General features: G+C 46.3%; 1 protein-coding gene across 3 annotated transcripts in view; it reads right to left on the reverse strand.

The window, feature by feature from the left end:
- The window catches only part of LOC101170815 (tenascin-like), a 66,820-nt gene extending 49,695 nt beyond the window's left edge, over positions 1–17,125 (reverse strand). Inside the window, exons 1-6 of one of the 3 annotated variants that reach the window (XM_023958081.1) lie at positions 16,828–17,125; positions 10,303–10,848; positions 4,977–6,197; positions 1,119–1,382; positions 923–1,038; positions 554–707 (exon numbers count right to left, since the gene is read on the reverse strand). In XM_023958081.1, coding sequence (XP_023813849.1) covers positions 554–707; positions 923–1,038; positions 1,119–1,382; positions 4,977–6,197; positions 10,303–10,783 — 2,236 coding nt within the window. In that variant the 5' untranslated portion in view covers positions 10,784–10,848; positions 16,828–17,125. Of the gene's footprint in view, positions 1–553; positions 708–922; positions 1,039–1,118; positions 1,383–4,976; positions 6,201–10,302; positions 10,849–16,827 lie in introns of all 3 variants that reach the window. The other 2 variants (XM_023958080.1, XM_023958079.1) reach the window with 2 other exon arrangements.
- Between the last annotated feature and the right edge of the window lie 2,025 nt (positions 17,126–19,150).

A 19,150-nucleotide genomic window follows, 5' to 3' on the forward strand; every position in this document is an offset into this window, starting at 1 on the left:
CCATAATTTTCTGCTTTTTTTTTTTTGGGATGCTGGTGTGCCGCGGGATTTTTGTCAAGGTTAAAGTGTGCCGTGGCTCAAAAAAGGTTGAAAAACACTGATCTAGACCCACTGGACAGTGCTCTGAACCTTTTTTCTTCAATGATTTGTGATCTTCACTGGTGTCCATGGATTACATGAAATCTTTCCACCTTTATCCACCTTTGTCATGGTGGGGGGGAACACCTCAATGGAAGGGGGGGGGGGTCATAGGATAGCACAAGGGGTAATGCTAAGCGTCAAACAGAGAAGAATTGAGTCCCATGTGTGGAGTCTAAAGTATGATCCAACCAAACTTTTTGAAGCACAACTTCCTGATCTTAGGTCAGACACTCCCCCACTATGCCACTTTTCCCTCTGCCTGCAGTCCATCTAGAGGAATCTTCGGTTAGTATATTTTTACATAAGGAAAGGAATTCAAATGTTAGCTAATCTGTCATCTTTGAGCAGAGGCTCGGGGAATGCTCCCGGGTCAGAACTTTTTCTTTTGTTCCAAATTTGTGCACACACTTACTTGTGACAACGCTTTTGGAGGCTGGAGGACCACGCTTGCTGTTCTTCACCACCTCTAGCTTGACCTCATATTCCTGGCCTGGACCCAGGCCTGATTGCTCAAAGACAGTCTCTGGGCGGCCAAGGGAGTTCAGAATCTCACCATCGTCCTCCTTCTGCAAAAAAACAAAGATGGCCTTTAAACAGACATAGACCCATCCAGAACCTTGTCTTTGTTCTAATGTTAATCTAAGCACATGCTCATCACGTCTTTCAGGTTCAGATTTTCATATCCGAGTCCTGAGCCACATGCACATGATGCAGTCCACATTTGAGGGTGAGGCGTGCAATGATGACCACCAATTCATCTGGTTTTCTCTGCAGAACTCACCGTATTCCTGAAGATCAGATTCCAGCCGTCAAAAGGAATATCCAGGGGGTCCCATTGCACCTCCACTGATGTTTCCCTTACTGACTTGAACTTTAGACCCTCAGGCTCAGGAAGATCTGTGAGAGGAACTGTGTGAGATGATCGAGCAGTCCTATGGAATGGGATTTCCTAGCTGCTGCTGAGTGTGTAAACGTACTTGTAGCCACCCGAGCACTGACAGGGACACTCTTCTTGTTGCTGAGTACAGCATAGACGCTGATCAGGTACTCCACACCAGGCTCCAGCTCTTGAATAGTTGCCTCCTTCTGGTCGCCAGGCACCCGCATTTCTAGCTCAAGACCTCCAGGAGCCGTGGGCAAATAGGTGATGAGGTACTCTGTGACATGCATCTCATTCTCCCAGGAGAGGTCAACAGTTTCTGGAGTGACCTCCACCACTGTCAAGTCCTTGGGTGGAGAGACTGTGAACAGAGCAACCATCACAAGTTCACTTCCATACCGCAGGTGTCCACCTTCCAACAGGGTGTGGAGCTTAGTCTTTTGTCTTTTATCCAAAGGGTGATCAAATATTTCTCGGGTCATGTGTGGATTTTTTCACAGACGCAGGATTATGGAATAACAAGACTAATCAAACTGCTGGGACAAAGGCTACACAGTTTTGATATTAAGCACATATTGCATATATGAATGTTGGCTACCACCCGCAGTGGTTATGTAATGATGATTAAGAGCGCTAACCGCAGTGGTTAGCACTCTTGCCTCACAGCAAGAAGGTCTCCGGTTCAAGTCCCGGTTGGGGGACATGAAAAACAACATCAATGGGGAATCTTTCTGTGTGGAGTTTGCATGTTCTCCCCGTGTATGCGTGGGTTCTCTCCGGCTTCCTCCCACCGTCCAAAAACATGCTTCATAGGTTAATTGTCAACTCTAAATTGTCCCTAGGTGTGAGTGTGAGAGTGAATGGGTGTGTGTTTGTGGACATTCTACCCTGCGACAGACTGGCGACCTGCCCAGGATGTACCCCTGCCTTGGCCCACAAGTGGCCGGGATAGGCTCCAGCAGCCCCGTGACCCCAAAAGGGACAAACGGAATAGAAAATGAATGAATGAATGAATGTTTGTGAATGCAAGAATACCAAAACATTAGTCACGGAGGAAAGAGTGCCAGTTTACGAGAGTTTTTTTGTTTTTTCTTCTGCCCCAGGTTCATGTAATCCAGGGCTGCTCATTACGTCGATCGCGATCGACCAGTCGATCGACCAGTCGATCGACCAGTCGATCGTCAAGGACATTTATGGGTAGATCGCGGGACAGAAAAGATTTTTTTAAAAAAAGTACTTCTTAAAAATCCACCAGCCAATCAAAATACTCACCGAGAAGTACGGGACTTGATTGACATGCAGAACGGCCAATCGGACATCCTTTGATGCATACGTCGCTGCAGACGTGTGTTTAAAAACACTGAACGCGAACTCTCTGTCATAAGAGAGTTGCTCTCTGCCCCGCGTCACGTCAAGTTCCCGGCAGAAGACCGCTCCGCGCAAGCGGAGTGTTTATTGAAGCCGCCCCGCGTGTGTCCTCCTGCTATCAGCTCTGCAGTTCTCACCTGATAAATACGAGCTCATAAGGAAGCTGTTTTTTACGTGGCACGCGCTTCGTACGAGGCCAGCAGCGCCTTTGAAAAGCCATGATGCTCCCCCCATTGCACGGTTTACAGCAGAGCATGACATACGATGGTCGATGCTTTCTGTCTTTGTAACAAAACGCCTCATCTGTTAATACAAAAGTATCTTTGTGTACTCTCACTGTGTAGTTTTTAATCATCAGTACATAAACAATAATGTCACTAATAAACATAACTAACAAACATTTACTAATAGTACTTTATATATATATATATATATATATATATATATATATATATATATATATATATATATATGTAGATCTTCAAGACATTGTCGATTCAAAAGTAGCTCACACGCCAAAAAAGTGTGAGCACCCCTGATGTATTCAGTTCTCATTTGTCTCACCTGTTCACCTCTCTATATATACTGCTGTTTCAGCTCACTCCAGTGCCAGTTCATTTGCTCTGTTTTCATAGTAGTCTCGGCTCTCTGTGTGATTTCCTAGCGTTCATCGACACATTAAAACGCTGTGAGTTTTTGTTCTCCTCCTTTTTTGTGATCTGACCTGCTGGAGATTTTTTTGTTCTTGTTTGGATTTCTGGATTATCTGAACTGCTCAAAACCTAATGGAGTCTGTGTGGAACATTTCTTCTGGAGGATCAAAATATCTTCCTTGGTGGTCAGTTTGTACTAGCTGGTCGTTCATTACATCAGTACAAGGTCCAATTTATTTTGAAATTTAACTTGCTGTCTTTGTTTCGTGTCCTTGCACGATCTGCTCTGTGTTGAACTGATGCTCCGACGTCCGGCTAAAGTAGAAGCTGACTCATTGACTATAACTGAAATATTTCCTACATTTAAGCTCACTGAATCAGTGGATAGCGACTAGTTACACCATAACTTGTAGCTCCGCCTCTGTGAATTTTGCAGGTCAGCTGGATGTTTCCTCCACCCCCTACCAGTGGCTCTGTGTGGAGGTGTGCGCCGCTGCCTACACTTCGTTATCAGGCTATTTGAGTTGCAGCCTCTCAGTCTTCAGAATCCCTCTTGCTTCTCTTGTCTCTTTGCTCTGCTGATACTGAGGTTTGCTTGACCTCAGTATCGGCATTTGTTTTTTGACTTTTTTCTGCCTTTGTTAGTTTTCTTTTTAGTCTCTGCAGTTTTGTTTTTGTTAAATTGCTACTTATTTCATTTCAGAGCCTCTCGGGCGGCTCTGTGACCGAGTGGATCCCTACAGAACAGAGAGACAGTGGCTGAAAAACGTCCTGTGGGTACGCTTTAATATCGTGCGTTTTTTGTACTGCTGTTTGGGTTTTTTTTACATCTCTAATGGGAACTTATTATTGCTTATAAAAACTAAATTAAATTAAAATGTAAAAAGAAAACACACAGAGGGCACAAGGGCACTTTTTATTACAAGACAAAAAGGGACACTCTGAGTGCACATGCCTGCCTGGCAGCTCCTTTGAGGCTCGTATGAAAATGGAATGTGCCATTATGGTATGTGTATTACAAAGTATTCCTAAGGCCAATGGAACTTCCACCCAGTGATAACGTACGGGTGCTGATGTCGTACGGCGTCCTTCCGCCACCCTCTAGTCGTTAGTAAGGTGTAAGTACTGGTTCCTAACTGATGCAAACATGCTGCACGCACGTGGTGTCCACGTGATCCCTAAGTGGCTGTAGGACGTCCACACAAACTACACTAATTTCCTCGTTTCTAACAGTCAAACTGCAGCAAGGAGAAAAGCACGTTTGTGTGAGGTTCTACTGAAATATCAGCCTGCTGCACATAAATGCTTCAGCATTTTACAGAAATCATGAAGGATGGTGCCAAACTTGTGCCTTCGGAGAATGTAAACCCTCCAGCACAAAGCATGTACACATAAACAATGTCTAGAATTTTTGAGCGTCACCTCAGTGATGTGTTTCACAGTTAATCATGAACCTCCCTCCAATTGCTGCTGTGGTCTAACCAAATGGGCAGAACCAACTCAGTAATTTTCATAGCCCGAAATGGATCCTAAAGTGAAAATCAACCTAATTCTATTTAAACCCAGATGGAGAATCTTTAAAAGGGAACGATTTAAGATCATGTATAAATAGAAAGTTTGTGCGTGTTTGTCTTCTTTGCTTTCTTCTCTGGAAATGAAAGCAAACACCAAAAGAAAATCCTCTAAAACACAGGTATCAAGCTCCAGGCCTCAAGGGACAGTGTCTTACATATTTTCCAACCAACCTGCCATTGAAGCTCCTTATTGGCTAAACACACCTGATCCAGGTAATTAACAGCAGATGAGACAGGATTTCTGAAAAACCAGCAGGAGGTCGGCCCCTTGAGGCCTGGAGTTTTACACCCCTGCTAAAACATGCCAGCAATTCAAAAAGCTGTTAAAGTTTGGCATCGTACATACATGGGCTAGCTTACCATTAGAACAGTCGTCTCCAACGAAGCCCTCATCACAAACACAGACTCCATTTTCACAGCTCCCGTGGTTCTGGCAGTCTCCTGGGCAAGTTGGCTCAGAGCAGTCTGTTCCGGTGAAGCCCTTGTAACAGATGCAGCTGCCATCTACACAGGACCCTCTGTCCAGACAGTTGCTGGGGCACGTCTTCTCGCTGCAGTCCTCACCAGTAAAACCCTGGTGGCAAACACACTGTCCATTTATACACTGGCCTTGGTCCTGGCAGTCGTTGGGACATGTGAGCTCACTGCAGTCTTTGCCTGTGAAGCCCACAAGACACACACACTTCCCATCCACACAGTCTCCTCTGCCCATGCAGTCTCTGGGACAGGTCTTGGTGCTGCAGTCTTCCCCTGCATAGCCTTTTTCACACATGCACTGCCCATTGATGCAGCGTCCTTTTTCTTGGCAGTTGTTGGGGCAGGACAGCTCGCTGCAGTCTTCACCCTGGTATCCAATGTCACATATGCATTCCCCATTAATACACTGGCCATTGTTGCTGCAATTGTCAGGACAGGAGAGGATGGAGCAGTCCTCCCCCTCAAACCCAGGATCACAGATACACTTCCCATTGAAGCAGTGGCCTCTTTCGTGGCAGTTCTTTGGGCAGGTGAGCTTTGAGCAGTCTTCCCCACTGTAGCCCGTCTGACAAACACATTGGCCATCTACACACTGGCCGCGGTTGTTGCAGTTGGCAGGACAGGTTAGCTCACCACAGTCCTCTCCAGTGAACCCCTCTTCACAGTAGCAAGTCCCATTGATGCATTGTCCTCTGTCATAGCAGTCATTGGGGCAGATGAGATCAGAGCAATCGGATCCCGTCCATGGATGGTCACAAATACATTCATCCTCCACACAGTGCCCACGCCCAAGGCAGTTGTTGAGGCAGTTGGTCTGGGAGCAGTCTTCACCAATGAAGCCGTCCTCGCAGAGACAGGACCCTTCCACGCAGTGGCCATAGTCACCACAGTCCATCAGGCAGATTTCGATGCTGCAATCGTCCCCGGTGAAACCTTCGAAGCACTCGCACTGACCATCCACGCAGCGCCCCTGATCCTGGCAGTCATTGGGGCACTCTGGCTCTGTGCAGTTGAGGCCCTTCCATCCAGGTTCACAGGTGCAGCTGCAGCTATCCGTGCTCCAGTTTCCACGCCCGTTACAGTACGGCTTTGTGGACAGCTCACCTGCTGGAGGGCAGAACAGCAAAGGAGAGTTCATAAACAACCTTCTAAATGCAAATGATATTGTGTGTGTGTGTGGGGGGGGGGTTAAAGTCAGGATGTGACAGTCCCAGGTTTCCTTATGGGTGGATACGAGCTGTTTGCACGGGGAAATGATCAAACCCGCACACCGCTGACCCACACAGAAAATCTATGTGGTAGACCGCTCAGTAAACCCGTAAAGTGAAAATGTTAATTGTTTTCCTACGTGCATGCTGCGGGCTGCAGGTCGTAGTGAACACTTCTACAACACATCAGTAAGGGGGGAGTAGCTTACAATAACTGACTAAGCTATTAAATGAGACATAACCAGGGATGGGCAATGACACACTTTTCAGATTCGATACAATACCAATTATGTTTTGAAAAAAATATTTGATACCAATTAATGATAGCGATCACCGGTGAATTATTGGTGAGTTATTTTCTTGAGCATATTATTTGTTATCGTGAAAACAAATAATGTTTTCTGTGGTTAGGGGGGGTCGTAAAGAATACTACCAACGTATTCCCTGCGTGTCGTAAAAGGCGACTAAAAGGGACGGAGCGAGAGGACTGGGAATCCTCTCCCCTGTAACTACATTCCTAATTACGGACAGGGTAGAGTTGGGAAGGGGAGATTACCTCCCCAAACCCTTAAGATTGGGTCGTTGAATGTGCGGGGGTGTAGTACAGACGGAAGCAAAAGAGATCTGATTGGAAGGATGTTTGACAGGAGGGGAATGAGCGTGTTAGCACTGAGTGAGACAAAGATGAAAGGGAAGGGTGAGTGTGTGTTTGGAAGTGTGAGTGGGAGAATGTCTGGTGTAGAGAGCGGGAGAGCAAGAGAAGGTGTGGCTTTGCTGGTGAGCTGTGAGGTGAGACGATGTGTGGTTGAATGGAAGGAGGTGTCACCAAGACTGATATGGGTGAAAGCGAAATTTCGGAAGGAGCTGTGGGTGTTCGTGAGTGCATATGGTCCTGGCAGTGAGAGGAATGAAGAGGAGAGAGTGACCTTCTGGAACGACTTGGATGAGTGCTTGCAAGGATTTGGAGCAAATGTGAATGTAGTGCTGATGGGAGATCTGAATGCTAGAGTGGGTGATGAGAAAATTGAGGGTGTTGTTGGCATGCATGGTGTTCCTGGAAAGAATGATAATGGTGAGAGACTGATAGGAATGTGCACTGAAAGAGAGATGGTGATTGGGAATACATGGTTCAGAAAGAAAGAGATCCATAAGTATACGTGGGTGAGGCAGAGTGGTGGAAGAGTGATTGACAAAGCACTGATGGATTATGTGGTGGTTTCAAAGGTTGCATGTAGTAGATTGCTAGATGTAAATGTGAGGAGGGGAGAGTGTGGAGGTATGTCTGATCACTATTTGGTGGAAGGAAGGTTGCGTGTGGGTATGCCATGGGTGAGATCGAGAAAGAGTGGGGAGGCAAGAAAAGTTCTGAGAGTGAGTGTTTTGAAGAACAGAGAGAAAATGTGTGAGTATCAGAAGGAATTAGGTGGCAAGTGGAATATGGTGAAGGAGCAAATGGTTGTTGGAGTGGAGGAAGAATGGCAACAGTTCAAAAGTGCAGTGGTTGGAAGTGCAGAGGAAGTGTGTGGTGTGAGACGTGTTGGGGGTGGTCTAAGAAAGGGAAGTGAATGGTGGTGCGAGGATGTAAGGTTGGCTGTAGCTGAGAAGAGATGTGCGTACGAAGTATGGCTGCAGAGAAAGGACAGGGAGTCATATGAGTGTTATAAGGAGAAGAAAAGGGATGCTAAGAGAGCTGTGCGTGAGGCAAGAGCGGCTGCGGACGAAAGGTGGGGCAGGCAGATGACTGATAATTTTCGAGAGAACAAGAAAATGTTTTGGAAGGAGGTGAAGAGGGTGCGAAAGGGAGTGTCGGGGAGGGAGGAGAAAGTGAAAACAGAGGATGGAAGGATGTTGAATGAGGGGAATGCAGTAAGGAAAAGATGGGCAGAGTATTTCGAGAGGCTGCTGAATGTGGAGGAAGATCGGGATGCTGTGATTGGGATGGATGGAAGGGAAAGTAGACTGAATGTATTGGGAGAGTTGAATGAAACGTTGATTACAGGAGAGGAAGTTGAGCAAGCTGTGGGAAAGTTGAAAGTAGGAAAGGCTGCAGGTGTGGATGGGTGTGCTGGGGAATGCCTGAAGTGTGGTGGAGCGATCGTGATTGAGTGGTTAGTGAGATTGTTGAATGTGTGTTTTGCAAATGGGCAGGTGCCGCTTGATTGGATGAGTGCGTGTGTGGTTCCCCTGTACAAGGGTAAGGGTGATAAGTATGAATGTGGTAGTTTTAGGGGTATTAGTCTGTTGAGTGTTGTAGGCAAAGTATATGGGAGAGTGCTGATTAATAGGGTAGTGGAGGGAACTGAGTGTATGATTGGTGAAGAGCAGTGTGGTTTCAGGAGAGGTAGAGGGTGTGTGGATCAGGTGTTTGTTGTGAGACAGGTGTGTGAAAAGTTTTTGGCTAAGGGGAGGGAGGTGTTTTGGGCATTCATGGATTTAGAGAAGGCGTATGATAGGATTGATAGAGAGGCGCTGTGGGGGATGTTGAGTATGTATGGTATTGATGGTAGATTGTTGGAAGGTGTGAAGAGTTTTTATAGAAACAGTAGAGCGTGTGTGAGAGTGGGAAATAGCATGAGTGAGTGGTTTCCTGTGAGGGTTGGTCTGCGTCAGGGATGCGTGATGTCTCCGTGGTTGTTTAACGTGTATATGGATGGTGTGGTAAAAGAGGTGAATGAAAGGGTGTCGGGTACGGGTGTGAGCATGATAAATACTGACGGCAGCGAATGGAGTGTGAATCAGCTGCTGTTTGCAGATGATACTGCACTAGTGGCTGACTCAGAAGAGAACTTGGGACGTCTGGTTGAGGAGTTTGGAAGGGTGTGCGACAGAAGGAAGTTGAGAGTGAATGTGGAAAAGAGTAAGGTGATGAGGTGTACGAGGTTAAAGGGTGAACGCAGATTGAATGTGGCATTAAATGGGGAGTTGTTGGAAGAGGTAGAGTGTTTTCAGTATTTAGGGTCGTGTGTCTGTGTGGATGGTGGAATGGGGGGAGAGGTAGAGTTTAGAATGAATGAAGTACGAAAGATATGGGGGGGAATGAAGAGAGTGTTTGAATGTAGATCACTGGGAAAGGATGCAAAAAGGAGATTCTATGAGGGTGTGGTGGTGCCTGCAGCGTTATATGGGGCTGAAACATGGAGTCTGAAAGTGGCGGAAAAGAGGAAGCTGAATGTAGTTGAGATGAGATGTTTGAGGAGTATGTGTGGTGTGACGCGTATGGATCGTATGAGAAATGAAGTTATCCGAGAGAGAACTGGTGTGACGCGAGAGTTGGCTGAAAGAGCAGAGCAAAAGGCACTGGGATGGTTTGGACATGTTGAAAGAATGGAAAGGGAGCGATTGGTGAAAAAGGTATATGAATCTGATGTGAGTGGAGTGAGAATGAGAGGAAGACCGCGAATGGGATGGACAGAGGGTGTAAAAAGAGCGCTGAATGCAAGAGGGATGACTGTGGTGCAGGGGAGACAGGCTGCTCAGGACAGGGATGGGTGGAGAGAGTTTGTGTATGGATGAATGGATGGGTGTGGTAGAGGTCTGGTCTTGGGATGAAGCGGCAAGGGGAAACCAGCCTTGGCTGAGGCCCTGCAGTGGAGGTGCCCACACTGGGCTGTGCAGCTGACCCTGGTGCAGTGTGGTGTGGCTTAGACCAGATCTCAGACCAGTCGCACGCACATACGCACACGCGCACTCACGCACTGAAGGAGGAGGGTTTTGGGGAAGAGACAGAGGGAGCTAAAATTGTGTGCCTTGTCTAGGCTACCCCACCTTGGTGGGACACAGCCTTGGTAAATAATAATAATAATAATAATCGTGAAAACAAATGCCATCAAAAATTGGCCAGGTAGCAACTTTAGAGTGCAAGGTTCAAGGCACAACTCACTAAATGTAGATGCAGCTAAAACTGGTGCTTCCTTTAGGAAGAAGGTAATGTCACTGGCATGTGATTCTCCATGAATTAAGAGGGCACCACAGCTTGGCTCCATTTCTGTGCATTTCATTACCTGTAACTTGAGCTCCGCAGCAGCCCGCCCCACTGCTGCACTGCTCCCTCAGGCTTGACAGCTCTGACTCCAACATTTCCAGCCGGCTCAGGATATCTTTAATGTTTGGCAGCTGGTTGTCGCAGCCACAGGCTTGTTTGGGGATGCTAATGCGGTGGGTAAATACAATCTGGTTGTTGTCATCCAGCGTGTGCTCCATTTGATCACTATTCTGCACATCCATGCCAGCATTCTTCGATCTGGATCCTCCAGGCAAGTCTAGGTCCACGGAGCAGAGTGGAGTGGACGGGACATTGATGTTGTAGACATGGTTAAACACTACTGGCTGGTCAGGGTGGGGCAGCGTGAGGTTTTCCTGGGTGTTCTTGGGCATCAGGGCCTCCCTTTGGTGGCGAATCACCTTCTTGATCAAGCCACAAGTCGATAGCTGACTTAGTAAGGCTGCGGTAAAGCAGCACAACAGGAATCCTCTCATCTCCATGGGAACTGTGTCACGCTGCAGCCTCAGAGAAAGTCACAACAGAGTGTGAAATATTCAAACCAATCCTGAAGACACAGAAAAAGACAACACAAAATCTCAGCAAGGGAGATGGATCACTTGTGAATATTTATTTGTTTTAATGGAAAACAGCCAACTTTGAAAAGGATGAAATGCTCTTATTTTCTGTCTTGTACTTACTATTGTGCGCATCTAAAGACTTTTCCTCACACATGTATCCCCCACAGAACAACTAATCTAAATATGACTTTTGCCCTGTAAAGAGCCACTGACCTTCTTCTGCTCCGATAACAGACTCCCGATTCTGACCAATTCTAGCTCCTTTCTCTCAGCGGAGAATCCTCTGCTGACCAAAACCACAATTACTGCAAAAGTCTGCTGGAGGTGAACTGCTTCAGGCAGCCTGTCAGGACATAAATTTGGTCCCAGCAACACCTGCATGGTGGAGAGCCGGTTTCTGTTCTTCACCGCCCAGACTACAACCCAGACTGACATATTACTATTAGTGTGAGCCTAAACCATCTGTTGGCTTGCTGTAAAACCAAAGAGGAGCTAAAAGCAGCTGGTCAGCATTCCCAAAGTCCGTTCCTACAGACGCTGGCTTTTAGCCCGTCCTCGTCTTTGTGGATCATTTGTCTTCAGAAGTTTTTGGGTAAAAGAAACTTTCCACAGTCAGCTCAGTGAAAGCTGAAAGAGGAGGTTCATCTCTGTCAGCAGATACTCCTGCTGCCACTTCTGTGGCTAAGTTTAAATAATTATATGTTCTCTTTAAAATAGGCTGACATTGACTTTGTCAACTCGCATCGCCAAAGGGAACAGTGAAACCAGCAGCATTCTACAGCCTAACATCCTTGAATGTGTGTACACACACACGTGCACACACATTCACTGGCTGCCTAGGCCCAAACATCACAAACTCAGGATTAAATGAAGGAAATCGGCAGAAAATTGCCTCGTGTTGCTGCAAAGGTTTTAGTTCTAGTCTGCTTTCTCACTCCTGGCAGGTCTCCACATGAATCTCTGAACAAGAAGCCAAAGCAGAGACCAAAGTGGCCATTGTCCGCGAATTGGAGTCCCTTGCAAAGCTATACGTGGCTGGAAAATAAACAAAGAGAAGCGTGTTGCATCGACTCCTGGTCACAGTCTGATCTGGTCTGCTGTCAGCTGCCATCTCCAATTTTTTTACCATAAAGCAGATATTTCAATGTTTCACCCTGAGAAACATGGAACTGATCTCTTAGCTTGGACTTTCTCGGCAGCCCGAGACTTTTCTAAGGCAGCTGGTTTCTGGCACTGAGGACATGGAGTTGATGCAGTGTGACTGCAGCTTTGTTCTTCCTTCACTCCATTTTTTTCTGTGGTTTTTCTCCCTTAACCAGCAACCATGCCTGCCGCCTGCTTTGCACATTGATGTGAGGAGGAAATAATAAACCTGCTGGCACACACAAGTTTTTTCCTGCTGATCCTAATGACTTGCTGAGATCGAGTGCAGGAAAACAAGTTAAGTTTTCTACCACGTTTCAGGGAGAACTGGATATGTTTTGTTTGACCTATCAGTGAAACTTTTAGAAAACAGAATCTACTTAGATTACAACTCACCATTCAATGTGAACAAACCAAGAAGCAAGAGACCTAACCACTACACCACAGTCCATCCACCCTTTTAGTTACATTAACTGGGTATTTTATTTTATTCTATTTTATTTTATTCTATCAGCCATTGTGCAATAAGAGTGCTGGTTTGACCTGCTGTCTTTAAGGGCATCAAGGTTTTTCTAGAAGGCTTTAGTTTGTGAGCAGCCACTGTTTTCTACTCAAACTAAACCTTTCTGGAAAACTGAAGAAAAACATTCCCACAGTTTGAAAGTTTGGTTCTCGGAAGATAATGACACTACCAGAGTAATCTTTTCCTTCCTATTAAACACCCCAACTTGAGAAAAAAGTATGACTTTCAGTAGTCTTGAAGATTGATGAACAGACTTCCTGTCTTCCTCCTAACTATATTTTCAGCGGTCAGATCTTTCCATGGTTGTATGGAAACAGGGAATCAGAAGAAAAATAATGGAAAGGAAATCTTTTGAGGGAAACCGGGTAACTACAGGACAACAGCAAAATAATGGAAACAGATGAAGCTAGCATCACCCTAAGAGGAAAACACACCCTACAACCATTTATCCACTGGATCTAAGACCAAAGCCTCATGTCAGAGTCGTCCTAACCCAAACCATTCAGAACACAAGCTTCTCTGGTTCTCTAGGTTACATATTTTCTACTGCTGCAGAGCTGCAATCTGAGTCGCTGGAACCAGGTAGATGATGGGGGAGGGGGTCCACAAGTGGACTTGTGGCTGATAATACTAGTACATAAATACCAACAAACACCATTTATGCTCCGGGGGGGCATCCATATGATTCCCGTGTGTCTATCACGATTTTAGCTGAGGAGAAAGAAAGCTGCTGAGGAGAGCAATAGTCATAAGCCATCATCATCATTATCATCCAACTCAGAGATAAGTTTCTAGGAAACAGCAGACAAGATCAATACCTACTAAAGCTTCTAGCAGGAAGGTTCTAACCGTCAGTCCAAAGATGTTTTCCTGTCTGCCAGAAACTCCCATAATGCACCAACACAAAGATCAGGATGTGGTGTTGGGGGCAAACACTCAACTTCATCAGAGGGTTTCTGACACTTTTAAGAGTTTCCAAAGTGTTCCCTTTATTTGTGTGAGCATGGATGAATGGATGGATGGATGGATGGATAGATAGATAGAGTCAGTTCAGTTAGTTCAGTATTTTCCTATTGAATTCTATGTTTTCATGGTCCTTTAGATTTGAAGTTTACTTTACAATCACCAGTATGAAGCCCATTGAGACGACTGTTGATGTGATTTTGGGCCATAGAAATAAAGCTGAATTTAAATGAAATGAAATAAATGAATGAACGGATGGACGGACGGACGGATGGATGATGGATACTGGATGGATCAGGACTGAATCCATCAGAGTATCCGATCATGGTGGATGTTCTGGAGATCCATGTAGGGAAGCAGATGAAGACATTTCAGTGGAAGAACAGTGATGATGATGGTGAAATGATGAAGGTGGAGCTACCAGGAAAGAGGAAGAAGACCAAAGAGGAGGTTGATGGATGGAGGACGACATGAGGGACAAGGATGCAGAGGAGAGTTGGAGGAAGATGGTTCACTGTGGCCCCCCCAAAGTGGTTTAGCTGTGTCAAACGGATAGTTCAGGTTTCTCATTTTAACTTTTTTTTTCTAAATCAGGGAAGAATTTGAGCCGAAACACTACAGAGATAAAGGCGATGAAATAGGAAACAGCCTTTAACCAATGAAAAGAAACGATGAAAGTGAGGTTCTCCACTGTGACCCTGTGGGATCTGATAGCAGAGATAGTGGGGAATGGAAGGAGCTGGAGTGTTCTGGGCTGATAAGGTGGATGGGGAACTATGGCAAAAACTCTTATCAGAAAACTCTGGGAATCATTTCCACCAACACCCGGAGCTCCATCTCCTCACAATAAAAGCCAGAGTGAAACAGAGCTGGAGCAGACATGATTGATGCTGCCCTGGAAATCCCATTTCTTCAACCAAAACCAATTCCCATTTTTAACACCAAGATATGGAGAAACAAATGTGGATAAAAGAGACAACACTGGGTTGAGCAGAGGGCTCTGCTGTGTGGATTTGATTGGTGGCTCTGCCTCTCTGTGCTATTGCACCTTTCCTTACAGCTTCACTGTTTTGCTGGAGGTCCAGATGGAGAGATTGTTCACGAGTGTTTTAACATGACCTCTGGCAGCTCATTGTTTATTAAGGAAAGCCCCTGGTGGTGTGGGGGGTCTCTCAGCTTCCACCACGCATCCACCAGCTGTTTTTTTCAGACACTTGTAACCGCACAAGCTTCTGTTTGCCTCCTTGTTCTCGGCTTTCCTTCTGAAAATGAGAGGACCGCCTGGCAGCCTTCTGCGTCATGGCGCTCTGCTGGTATTGATGTCGGCATCGGGGAGCCGTCTAAACTTACCCTGAAACCTCTGTCGGGCACCTGCCAGCAATCTGAAACGGGCTTTCCATACAACCCCGGGAGACACTGACCTGTTTTGCATGTTTTCTGTTTTCCTGTTTAGAGGCGTGTTCATCAGACAGCAGACTTTAAATCAAAGTGGGGGCTCTGGTGTCACGTGAAAGCAGACTGTTACCTTATGGGTGTCCTCATGTCTTTGTTTGGTAAATTTCCCTTTTAGACTTTTGTTTTTGTGTCACACATCACTTTGAAACGGCAAGAATAACCCCCCCCCCCCCCCCCCCCCCAGGTGTTAGTCATATTATTTAGATCTGTAGGGAATATTGATGAAATCATGAAGAATCTGTTTGATAAAAGACGGCAGGTTCCTGACAAACTTACTGTGACCTACATCTGCACCGCTCTGGAAAATGTGGAGTGAGAACGACGACAGCAGAGATCCACCGAGACAGATTTGGCTGCAAATGTTTTCAGGGTTTTGCAGCCGGATGATGTCCTCCTTTAAATGAGACGATCTGCAGGTTCCACATGTTCATCCTCTGCAAACTGAGCTCCTTCCAAACACAGTCAGATGAGCCTAACCCCCCGATTTTAGTTTGTCTGCCCCCCCCAACCGTCCTCGAATCCTGTCTTATCCACTAACATCATGGCTTTAGACGAGAGGAGCCAAAGAACAGGCCGAACGGGTTCATCAGCCTCTGCTGGTGGCCATGCGGGCCTGAAAACGCAGACCCCCCCACACACAGATCAGCAGGAGGGGCTCATTTAAAGCCATCCTACAGATTCATTTCAGAGAAAGGGCGGTGGTTTGTCCAACAGTGTGAGAGGAGCATCTGGACTTCGCAGCTATTTCAGCAGAAAAAACTTTTCTTTGTTTTGTTTAACACACAACGTTTGAATAACATTTGAAATGATGGGATGTTTGTCTGTGACATCAAGACTGATGGCGTTTTGTCGCTCATCATAAATCCTTTCAAACACCTGAGCGTCGCAGACAGAAAATTCTAACTGGAAAATGAAAATGTTCCTTTCTGTTTGCTTCCAGTGAAAGTGATGCATTCCAATGCAAAAGCACAGCAGAGGTGGTATCATGTTAAGTCTGACGGGACACATTGCAACCACAGTTTCTTCTTTGATAATAACAATTATTCTTTCCAACATTCACTTTTTTTTTAGATGATAGTTTTCAAATTTTCAGCAACAACCCCAGCGCGGGTTGGCATGCGCACACAGGACCATCGCTCATTTAGGGTCACCATCAGCTAAGTGGGGTCAGAGGTCAGTGGCCTACACAGAGGTGTGACAGCTGCCCGAACCATTCCCCATTAATGGTGTGGGGACGTCACACCAGGCCCTTCCCTCCAACCAACCAGCCATGACAGTCTGGTTCTCCTCATGTACCATCCACCCAAAGCCGCCTTCCCATCCTGGAGGCCCTGCTTATCTCTCCAGGCCCCCCAAGGTCTCTGCCACCGCACCATCTGACCGTTAAAGCACAACCTTCAGAAAACACCTCGAGGACCCCCAGAGGTGATGATGGGGGCAATCTGTGTGTCCCCCTCCCCTCCAAAAAAAGTGGTGATGGGGGTCAGAAAAGGTTAGATTGCTGGTAAATGTGATTCAAAGGAGGAAACAACACACACACAAACAGAAACACACACACCCGTTGATCTTTCTTCTGCTCTCTGCACACTGGACCAGAAACTATTGGCAATACTGCCCCCCCCCCCCCCCCCACACACACACACACACACAAATGTGTGAAGATGCATATCAGTCTGTGGCACCCCCCACCCCCCTAGAAAACCATCAGAAAACAAGCCCCTCTTCCTGCAGGGTTGTTGTTGTTTAGATTTGAGGCAGATTTCAGATTTTGTTTGAAATAGTTTCTGGACAAAGTAAATGACATTTAATGAAGAGAAGAAAGTGTTGAAAGTGATGATCAAAGCTGCCAGTTGAATTCCTCTGAAGCAGCTTCCTGCCTTACCTCCAGACGATGAGTGAACGCGGCTGAAGCGAGCCTGAAGACAGTCTCGGCAGCTAATCCTGCAGACGTTCTCACAGCTCTGTCATCTCCTCCGCCGTCTCCAGAGCGGATGTCGGCACAGAGCAACTGACTGAAAGCCCTTCAGCAGGAGACCCTCTGCAGTCAGACTCCACTCCCACCTACTGCTCTCTTAAATGCCCCCTCAGTGCCAGCACCCTCCACCCCACCCATTCAGCCTCTTCGCAGCATTGTGACTAAAAGCGAAGGAGCTGAAACGGGACGCCTCAAGGCTGGAAAGAGAGAAAGAGACAGAAAATGGGGGAAGGGGGCAGAGAAGTGGACGATGGAGGGGGTGGGATTAAGTGCTGGTGGTTGGACCATTAGCAGCAAATTGCAGCAGGCAAGCCAATGAAGACCAAGATATGAGTGAATGCAGGAGCTGCATTACCATAGCATTTGAAAACTTGAAAGGCTGTCTGCAACTGCACGATGCAGCGCCGTGCACACAATGAAGGCGCTTTCAGCCGTGCATTAAACTCAGACTATATGCAACGATCTCAGCCCGTCTGGCTGTGATCCAGAACCACCTTTATAACAGAACAGAGGAGGCGGGTAAACAGGTCATCGTCATACACACCATAAGTGAGGCAGGTCACATCACAAAATATTACGCCAGAACTCGAACCCTTTGGGACCAGCCAAGAACAGGTTCTATGACTGGACCCCACAGGAACCCAACCTTCGTCTTTCAGTGCAGAAGTATTAACCAACACTTTGCTAAATCAACATCCCCATTTCATCCTCCAGTGCATCTCTCCTGCTTTCACCCTCTCCCTCCCCGGCATCAATCGCGTCCAACACCGCCTGCACTTCCACTTTGATCTGACTCCTTCGATTCAGCAAAGATACCAGCTGGTCGGCGGTACTGCGTGTGCTGCTCACGCTGTGGGTGTTTGCACTGTTACCTGTTTCTGTTCACTCACTATTGGTCAGAAGCATCTTTTCTGCCACACACCTGTGTTGTTTGTATCTGGTGATAGATGTACATATTCTTAGTTTCCAGTTTATGTTCAAGCGTTTTTTTTTAGCTTTTAACTAAGAGTATTTTCACTTTCCCAGAAGATTCAAGTAACTAATTGGAAATGAGGAGATGGGGTTATAGTTATGGTTAGCAGTCTGTGCAGGTACAGCTGATCCCAAAACGACTAACCGATCAGGTCTAATACTGAATGACTCATGATTTCAGGTCTTTATATTTCTACATTTTTGGAAACAATTTAATTTTTTCTTTCTCCTTGACTGTTTAATCACAGAAACTGTTTCTGAGCACCGGCTGTCCACTCTTAAATAGTTTACATATAGCTTATCAACACCTCCATCATGCTCTGGTCCAGAAAACAGCTGCCTGCTAACATCTCATGTTGGGCGTGTCTTCTTTATCTGACAAAGGTGGAGGTCTCTGTCCCTCTGTGGCTTACAGAGTAGTGGTGGCTGCTGATTGGACGAGAGCTGATTGAAGCAGCCCTTGAGTGTATCCCTTCATTCCTCTAGGGGGGGTTGGGGTCAGCTGTCTTTTATAAAACTTCTGTTGGTTTCTACTCTATTTCATTCTACTCTACGCTACTCCACTGTAAATTGCAGAGTTGTGTGTCCTGCTCTGATTTGTTTGCTATTGTGTTCATTGGGGGCTGCACAGCGGTGCAGTGGTTCAACGCTCTACTGGTATCCTGGTCCTGGTTCAAATCCCAGCTGGGTTCCCTCTGACCCAGAAAGAGATCGATGGAGTTTGGAGGATGCTGAATGAGGCCGTAGGATTGAACCTCAGTTGTTTCACTGCTTCACTTCACTGCTTTCACTTCACTGCTTGTTCGCTCCGGTTTTTGTTTGTCCACAAAGCTCCAAGTTTTCAAGTAGGTAGTTTCTGGAATTAGATGAGTCTGAAACATTTTGCTTAACAGCTTTTTTAGTTTTTTTAACCCTTGTGCTATCCTGTGACCCCCCCTTCCATTGCCGTGTTCTCCCTACCATGACAAAGGTGGATAAAGGTGGAAAGATTTCATGTAATCCATGGACACCAGTGAAGGTCACAAATCATTGAAGAAAAAAGGTTCAGAGCACTGTCTAGGGCACATGTGTGAAACTCAAGGCCCGCCGGCCAAATGTGGCCCGCCATGTCATTTTATGTGGCCCGCGAGTAGGGCTGTGATGATGAACTCATCACCGGATCACCGCACTTTTTTTTTTTTTTTTAGTTTTTTGTTTTTTTTGTTGAAAGTTCAGCATATGGTACGACGGATTATTAGGGCCACCAAAAAAAAAAAAT

This window comes from Oryzias latipes, chromosome 9 (genome assembly GCF_002234675.1).
Source record: "Oryzias latipes chromosome 9, ASM223467v1".
Classification (NCBI taxonomy): Eukaryota; Metazoa; Chordata; class Actinopteri; order Beloniformes; family Adrianichthyidae; genus Oryzias; species Oryzias latipes.